This window comes from Anguilla anguilla, chromosome 17 (assembly GCF_013347855.1).
Source record: "Anguilla anguilla isolate fAngAng1 chromosome 17, fAngAng1.pri, whole genome shotgun sequence".
In the NCBI taxonomy this organism is placed as follows: Eukaryota; Metazoa; Chordata; class Actinopteri; order Anguilliformes; family Anguillidae; genus Anguilla; species Anguilla anguilla.
In genome coordinates this window covers 16,425,746-16,434,095 of record NC_049217.1, presented here as the reverse complement: position 1 = coordinate 16,434,095, position 8,350 = coordinate 16,425,746, and the positions used below count along the sequence as shown (strand labels likewise).

The 8,350-nt window shown below is 47.0% G+C and overlaps 1 protein-coding gene across 3 annotated transcripts; it reads right to left on the bottom strand.

The window, feature by feature from the left end:
- Positions 1-2,096: 2,096 nt before the first annotated feature.
- On the bottom strand, positions 2,097-8,301 carry aspdh (aspartate dehydrogenase domain containing). Of its 3 annotated transcripts, XM_035397766.1 has the most exons (9): positions 8,199-8,218; positions 6,978-7,027; positions 6,539-6,597; positions 5,806-5,950; positions 5,110-5,194; positions 4,356-4,505; positions 3,802-4,025; positions 2,537-2,676; positions 2,097-2,403 (listed from the first exon to the last, which is right to left on the bottom strand). In XM_035397766.1, the coding sequence occupies exons 3-9, from the start codon at positions 6,591-6,593 to the stop codon at positions 2,366-2,368; spliced, it is 837 nt and encodes a 278-aa protein (XP_035253657.1). In that variant the 5' UTR covers positions 6,594-6,597; positions 6,978-7,027; positions 8,199-8,218; the 3' UTR covers positions 2,097-2,365. The 3 variants fall into 3 exon arrangements, with proteins under 3 accessions (XP_035253657.1, XP_035253656.1, XP_035253659.1); XM_035397765.1 differs by lacking the exon at positions 6,978-7,027 and having other exon boundaries at positions 8,199-8,301; XM_035397768.1 differs by lacking the exons at positions 6,978-7,027; positions 8,199-8,218 and adding an exon at positions 8,122-8,188.
- Positions 8,302-8,350: the final 49 nt, after the last annotated feature.

Genomic DNA, 8,350 nt, shown 5'->3' with positions numbered 1-8,350 from the left:
ATTAAAGAAAACAAGTCGAAAGATCGCTCTGACTATTCTCATTATGCTTATAAACCACAATTAAATATATTGTGTAGACCTACAGAAGTGCAGGAAACCATAGTATTACAGTGTTAGAGAGCCATGAAGTCTATGCAACAAAAAACCCCACCATGTACGTAGCACATAAAATCAGTCAACACTCTTGTTTTATGTGTAGAGACACAAACTACTGTTTTATGCTTTCATCCTGAAGTCAGTCTAGTGACGTTGAACTAGGAGGAGAAGTTAACTTATTAAATATAGATATAGTGAGATAGAATAATATATTTGTTTGTCTTTAACCTGTTTAACCAGTGACTTCCCAACCTGAGCCTGATTGATCAGTTGGAACCCTGGTTTTTCAGTAGAGAGGCAGTCACCGTTGTTACGCCTCTGAGAAAATCCCTGTGCTGCTCAATTCTGAGGCTTTGGGACGCACCTGACCATGAAAGAGTTTGACCGCACCACGATCACATTACAAACCGTAAGACTGAGTTTGATTACTGACAGTGAGCGAAGTTTGACCTCAGCATGACTGTGTTACAAATTGTAAGACTGAGTTTGATTACTGACCGTGAGAAGAGTTTGACCTCAGCATGAGCGTGTTACAAACCGTAGGAATGCGCATTTGATTCCTGACACTGAGCAAAGTTTGACTTCACCGCGACCACGTTAAAAAACCGTACGACAGCACATTTGATTGCTGTAAGTGAGGAATTATCACCTCCGAGCCACTAGGAGGCAGCACTGAGCCGCCTAAATCCATGACAGACGGGCTGTTTCTGCAGCACAACCATGCTGCTGCGGTTTGTTGGGGAAACGTGGTGAGGGTCCACTGCCGTCTGTCCCCAGACACCGCCCGCGTTTCCTGAAAACACCGCGTGGATACGGAGGGACAAACTAAAAATCCAAAATTTAAGAAACATTTTCGTTGTCTATTACAAATATGCAGTTCCTACATGCAGTAAATAATTTTATAATAAATGTCCTATAAACAAAATGGCATGTATGAGTGTTCTGATACTTGAAGTATATACTCTTTAGATTTTGGATTAGGAAGGTGCCGTTTCATCCCACAGTTGAGAGCATTAAGGCCCGTTGCCATCCTAGATGACTGCAGAGTGGAGGTCCTCACACTGGTCTTGGTGCCGTACGTAGCCAGAAAGCTTGCTGCCTTTTCTTCAGAGAAGCACTAAACTGAAGCACATCTCTCCATGCTGCATGTAATAAAGAGTGCCTTATCACGTGGTCCTTCCAGACGTCCAATCAGAGCGCTTTAATTCCGCCACACTGGCAGAGATTGGCTGAAAGTGCATAAGCTCGGTTGTCCCGTCCCAAACTGTAGCAACGAGACAGCCTAGAGACTGGACCCTCAAACCGGCCGCAAACTCTCGTCGGTGGGCAGCGTTGAGTGTGTGCGCGGGCGTGTGTGTGTTAGCGCACTTTATTAGTGAGAATCGCTGTGTCTGCGTGAGCTTGTTAGCGCCGACTTGCCCATTGCTGTGTCCTACGGATCAGTTTAGAAGCCGGCGCGGGAGTCACCCTCTCTGAGAACGGCTTTCAGCTAAGGGATGTGCGGCTGTCGGAGGATGGACAGGAGGGCGGGGTGGACAGAGACAGAGAGAGAGCAGTTAACGTCAACTGCGCCGACATTTACTTTTAACTGTTTGAGACCGTGTACGTTCAACTGCTTGGGTTTTCATGTTTGTGTTGCTGTCGTATTCCGAATGACTTGAAAATAAAGTCGAAGTGCTAACAGCGGCGAGTCGAGCGGTGTTTCCTCAGCAGGGACAAATTCATTCGGTGTGCACACCTGCGTTGACGTGATTATCTGGCAGACGGGCTCTGGGCCTGGCGCCCGTCCAGTCCTCCCGCTTGAAGGATTAAAACGATTAAAATAATCTCGGTTGAACGTAATCCCGCCAAATGGCCCCCTGTTTCACATCCCGGTGTTTTTTTTTCCGTGTACGCGACAAGGATAGCCGAATCGGCCAATGGGGATGCTCACGTTCCGGTATCACGCCCACAGTCGAACCTTCGAAGTTCAAGACCCAAGAAGAAGAAGGAGACACTGCCAGATATAAACTGTAGTTTAATTAAAACACCATGTGGTAAATTTTAATTTGTGCACATTCATGTCGTATACCTTTCACCACATACCACTGCATGAGGGAAGGCCAGGTCTGTGATGTAACAAGGGGATACTGCTGCACTGTGGGGGTTGTAGTCCAGTGTAGTCCGACACTCAGATGCTCGTTAATTTTTATTCGCGGACCGATTTCAGGAGCAGCCCGGGCAGTGTCTTGTCAGCAATGTTTAACCTCAGCGGGGCCCGGATCGTTCTTCAGCACAAGTAAACCCGGCCTCCGTGTCCTTCGCAACCTGGGGGGGGGGAGGGAGGGGGCAAGATTTGGGTCACGAAATGGGACGGGAGGGAGGGAGGGGGTGGCGTGGGGGAGCAGAATGCATCGCCGTGGCGACGGGGGTTGTGGGGGGGAGGGAAGGGGAGACTCACACAGGAGGCTGCTCCAGAACGAGCCGCGGGTGGCGTTCCCGGTCACCGCCCCCGCCCGGGCGGGGTTGCGCCGCACCGTCGTCACGGAGAAGCCGTCGGCCCCGGTCACCTCCACCTCCACCACGTGAAACTCGCTCAGCCTGAAAAAAACAAGGGAGGAGGAGAAAGAGGGAGGGCGTATGGGAGAGAAGGAGAGACCGCAGGAGAGAAGAGGAGGCGAGGAACCACTTTGAACATTAGAGATATTTACTGCCTTTGGAACGGGAGTCAAGCGGACTGACTTCTCTCGGATGACTCAGATTGCTTCATGACATCCAGTGACATCATGAGTGATGTCACAGTTAGCCTAGCATCCTACACAAGTGTGTTTAATGTCGCCCTTTATAACATTTAGCCGTTAGCCAGGTGGCATTGTTGGTTAATGTCACATTTTGGCATGAAATGCTGCGTAAGAAGGTGTTACATCACCCTTTATAACACATGACATTTGCTTATGTATGATTTGCGAAGCCATTATGTCATGCCATATAAAGCCTTTATGAAAAACACTTGTGTTTAAAGTGTGACTGATTTAACTACATTATCAATAGTGCTATCATTAATTAGGAGGCCAAACACCAAGGGTGTGTAGCAGCCCTAGTGTTTATGCTGGGATTATTATTATCTTTCTTATCACTTTCCTTCTTTTTCACCCCTTTCCCATGCTCAAAAACTCAAAGAAATTTGGCAGGCATATCCCACCTGACTGCCAATGCATTATGACGTGCGTGCAACCAATTGCCCCACCTGCAAGGTTGGGGCAGTTAGGGCAATTTTTCAACAGTGAAAGATTATTCTGCCCATCCCATTTCACTGACATGCTCCAAATTTCTTCGCTCAAGGAACCCAGTCTGCCAGATTGGATTTTCCGCCAATTAGCATTTTTGCAAAACAAACCTTCTCCTACAATGTTGGTCCGATTCTCACCAAATTTGGCATGCGTGATCAACAGCATGTCCCTGTGTAAACTGAAAAGTAAATTTGAATATCTCCAAAGATCACACGCTTCTCATCATATGAGAATATATGAGAATGACAACATTTTTTAAAATTTGTTTTGTCATCTGACAAAAGCAGACGAAAAACAAAAACAGACGACAAAACAAACCTAAAAAGATTAAGCAAAATAGAGGAAGACAGAAAAAGAGTGGAAGGTGATTGGGCAGAATGATTGGGGTGGGTCACATGACCCCCGTTGGGACAGGAAGTGCCTGTCTAAGCCTCACTTTGTGTCAGATACGATCTCCCCCGTCACCCCGGCGAAGCCCAGCGAGTCGGCCGCGATGGCGGCGGCGGCCATGGTGTTGACGTTGTTGGGGGCCAGGGGGCAAAGGTCAGCCACCGAGCCTTTGAACAGCACCCGCCTTCCCTCCCCTTCCGTCCAATCAGAGAGCAGGTCCCCCGACAGCCTGAAGCAGGAGGGGTGTTTGGACATGCGGATGGAGAGAGCCTGAGAGAGCGAGAGAGAGAGAGGGACAGAGAGAGAAACACAGAGAGCGAGAGAAAGTGTAAATACTAGCCCTGTCTATTGCAGATGTTTGGGCATTCATAAGGTAAACTGACAGGGTTCAAATCTAAATGGGCTGTGATTGCTATTCCTTTTACTGAACATGCTCTACAACCTTCTGGCAGTCAAAGAAATTATAAACCACATGCTGAGGTTTGTGCTGACAGCCTTACAAACATACATGCATATAACACCATTCCCGATCTGAAAAAATATGTCCATCCTTCACTGACCCTCTCAGCTTATCCCACACCGCTTTAAAAGGAGTCTCACTTTTAGTGCCCCGCTATTGTTCAGCCTCTGGATGTCCTGTCCGCCCCACAATGCACCGCTGGGCACGTAGAGCGTCTTCCCGTGGCGCGCCGCGGCCCGACGCAGCTCCGCGTCCACCTGGGGATCGGCGAGGGCAGTGGGAGAGCCGACCTGCGAGGAGAACACCGCCGCCGCCCGCCGCCGCGTCGGTTAGGCCCCCCCTTTTTCATTCATCGCCTTCAAAAAAAAAAAGCTCACGATCTGACAAGAAGGGACACAAAGACACCAAAGCGGCTCGCGGCAAACCCATTAAAGCGCAAAGCACTCCACGCCGGGACAAAAAACGGCCTCATAAATATTCACGAGAGGCGCGACCCGTTTCCCGCGTTCCCTGCTCTTTTTTTTTTTTTTTTTTGTTCGGAAGACAAACCGTCCTTCGCATGAAAGCGAGCGTCGCTTTGAGGGTGTTTTTTTTTTTTGTACGATCGCATTCATTCGTTTCGAGGCGGCCCTCGTCCGCGGCGACAAAGCCGGACGACAGAAGAAGCGTCAGATCTCCTTTAAAAAAAAAAAAACACCGATCGGGCCCAGACGCGGCACACGTGCCGCGCGGTTACCGCCGGTAACTATGCCAACCTGGATAATTATGCGTCGCCTGAACGAACGAGCGAATGAATGAATAGGCAATGAGCGGCCGACCCGCGCTTCCATCGGTCCGATCCCACCGTCGCCCGGATAGTCTGAGCTGGGCCGACAAAGAGACGGCGAGAATTACCAGGAAGTGAGCCCTGGACAGGAACTGCGCCCCAAACTCCTCGACGATACGGGGGTGACACACTTCCACGATCACGTCCACGACCCTGAAACACACGCGGTGGCTGGCTGTAAGAACGATGCAGAACACACATGAGCTGTGACACTGTGTCTGCAGCCATTTACAGTGTATTTTACACAGAAACACGTATGCAGATGTGGATGTGTATATGTGTGCGTATTTGTGTTAAGCATTCAGTATACTTGTGAGTGCATACATACTGGCATGCATGGCTGTCTGTATTGCCTGCGTGTTGTTTGTATTTGTGCGTATCACATTTGGTTGTGTGTGAATATATGCGTGTGAGGGTGTGTGCTAGTGTGACTCAGTGAACTGGGTGAGCTGGCGTGTGTGTGTGTCTGTGAGTGTGTGTGTGTGTGTGTGTGTGTGAGTGTGTGTGTGTGTGTTTGGGTGGGTGCGTGTGTGTGTGTGAGTGTGTGTGCTGGTGTACCTCTCAGTGAACTGGCTGAGCTGGCGTGTGTGTGTGTGTGTGTGTGTGTGCGTGTGTGTGTGTGGGTGCGTGCGTGTGTGTGTGAGTGTGTGTGCTGGTGTACCTCTCAGTGAACTGGCTGAGCTGGCGTGTGTGTGTGTGTGTGTGTGTGTGTGTGCGTGTGTGTGTGTGGGTGCGTGTGTGTGTGAGTGTGTGTGCTGGTGCACCTCTCAGTGAACTGGCTGAGCTGTTCCAGGATGAGTTCCTGTGGAACGGATCCCCTCAGTCTCTCCGTGTTTCTGTTCCACACAAACGCCAAACTCAGACCTGCGGCTGCCCCCTCCCTCTGAATCCTCTCCACCAGGTACTGCCCTGAGAGGGGGGAGGGGTGTGGGGGGGGGGGGGGGCAACAACCTGAGCACATGGCCAAAATGGCTGCACATGAAACCTCATATCACTGGGCTGACCATTCTTTCCTTTGTTAATGCCTTTCAACAGACTAGGTTACTGGAAAATTACTGGAAAAAGTGCAACTGTGTATGAGAGAGAGAGAGAAAGAGAGTACAGTTTGAGGTTTTACTCAAAACTATTCATTTACAGATGTTTACTCTTACATTTCTACTTTCACAAACACAATCTTTAAATTTGCGTCATTTATTTCTTAGCTTTTTCGAAACTAGTATGTTTTTTCTTGTAGCTTTTAATCTATTTGAAAATGATAAAAAAAAATGTTTGTCCTTTGACAAAGTAAAAGTTTCTTTGTAATGCAAATTAAATTTCTTTAACACAATTGAAGTGAAAGAGAAGAAGGAAAAAAAGGGGTTGTGGGGGAGGAGGCAGAAAACCTTATTGATCCCAAATCCGTGTTTTACAGAGGTAAAAAAAATACACGGTGAGAGATGAGTGGAGGAGAGGAAAGAGCGATTAACACACAGGAGAACGAAGATCCTCATCACTAACCTAAATGGCCGTACCCCACAACTCCCACTTTCACCAGCTTAGACTTCTCAGCCATAACTCTTTAGAAGGAAAAAAAAGAAGAAAAAAAGGTATCAGAAGCAAGGTCCAAACAATTCCACCCATCCATGCACGGAGCCTGTCTGCTGGAGTTAGCACAAGACGTCAGGCTCCATGGTAGCGTGCCTCTGTGGAGTAGCCTAGCATGTGCAGTATTAGCGTTTGTTCATATTCTGAGCTAATTCCACTCAATAACTTTCTCTTCACCTCTGCTCCATTTCCCCCTCTTATCTGCAGCACCCGCACGGTCCGTTAGCTAATCTATATCAGTGATGCTGGACTTTGTCCCCCACCAACAATACACACCCACCCACACCTTTAAGGTAACTGCCCCTCTCCCCCTTTCATAATTATCTATTATGCTACAGATTCACGGACTCACCAATAAATTATTCTCCGTCCGACCTCTTTCCCTCTGCGGCTCTGCTCTAGCTTTGCAGTGGATTGTGGGATAGAGGAGGTCAAAGTTTAACATTGAATGAACTGGTTAATTATTAGTTCATGTTTCGTGCCAGTGTTTTAGAGTTTTGTGTTTTACTGCTATTTGTGGATAATTCATATCCATGTTTAATAAGAAAACATTACTGTTTAAGTGATGTAACTACTAGAATTTGTTTGCCTAATGTATATGTGTAGGCCTAGGTCAGTTAGGCCTACATTATAAAAATATATCTTTCCAGCTTTCCATCCATGGGGATCCAGTATATTTAAATTCTTTGATTGTTAATATAGTTTCCCTTTTCATGACAATGGGAGGCCATTTTGTTAGCATTTACACAATTTAAACACACAGCAATGGTATCAAGACAACATTGACTTATTTGTGAATTGAGAAACTTACTTGAAATATACACAACATACAGTATAAGAAATGTGTTGAGCATTATATAATTTATATAAAAACGATGCATCAATGACTAAAAAGGTGTTCAATTACAAGTTTTCTATTTACCTGAGCAGAAAACCTACCACGTTTTCGAGAACCACGCCCCCTGCACAGCCTCCGGTTCTCACCTATATTTCTGAATGCGTTTGCCCCCTTGGTGGCTGAACTAGCATGGTGATTTATATGGGCAGGTATGTCAGAAAAACTTTTATCCAAATACAAATATTGTAATACAATAGCCTGCATGAAACTCGCAGCGATTCACTTCGCATCTATTATTGGCATTCGAGAAATGTCACGCACGAGGACCACGCAAAATCATACTTTTATATCGACCGTTAGCTTTAAAGAGCACGGTTTTTTTAAACAAGCAAACTTAGCAGACCGGTGTTATGAATTTCGGTTCAGTTTTTTCGTATCAAGTTTGGTTCTTCATGTATTCTTTATTCAGGTGAAATCAGCTGCAATAGTGGTTCGTATCCATATGTAGGCTATCACTTGATACGCACTACCTATGGATATATACGTTTTTGGCGCGGCATGTCTTGCCTAACGACCCGTTAGCTGTGATAACGTTTACCATTAAGCACGGCATCTCGCGACTTACTGCTTTAAAATGTAACGTTATATTGTCACTTGCCTTCAGAGAAACTCTTGCTGTTCTCATATGCAATTGTGACACTTGGATCGCTAGTGATGGACGTCATCTTATCTCACCTGATTGACGACTGAGGTCGGGTAGCGCTGAAAGCCATGACTCACAGAATAATCACAAATCAGAATTAAACCGGGACTGCGGGAGTAGAGGTCATCAGTGATGCCAGCGCAATTGACTGATAAAGCTCCTCTGTGATTGGCAGTCAGCAGTC

What these genes read in the sequence shown, in the direction of transcription:
- aspdh (XM_035397765.1), bottom strand. Translation starts at nt 8,236, where the DNA reads ATGGCTTTCAGCGCTACCCGACCTCAGTCGTCAATCAG. An exon ending in CGACCTCAGTCGTCAATCAG is followed by an intron (nt 6,598 to 8,198) that starts GTGAGATAAGAT and finishes TTCCTTCTAAAG; the next exon opens with AGTTATGGCTGAGAAGTCTA. An exon ending in GAGATCGTATCTGACACAAA is followed by an intron (nt 2,677 to 3,801) that starts GTGAGGCTTAGA and finishes TGTTTTTTTCAG; the next exon opens with GCTGAGCGAGTTTCACGTGG.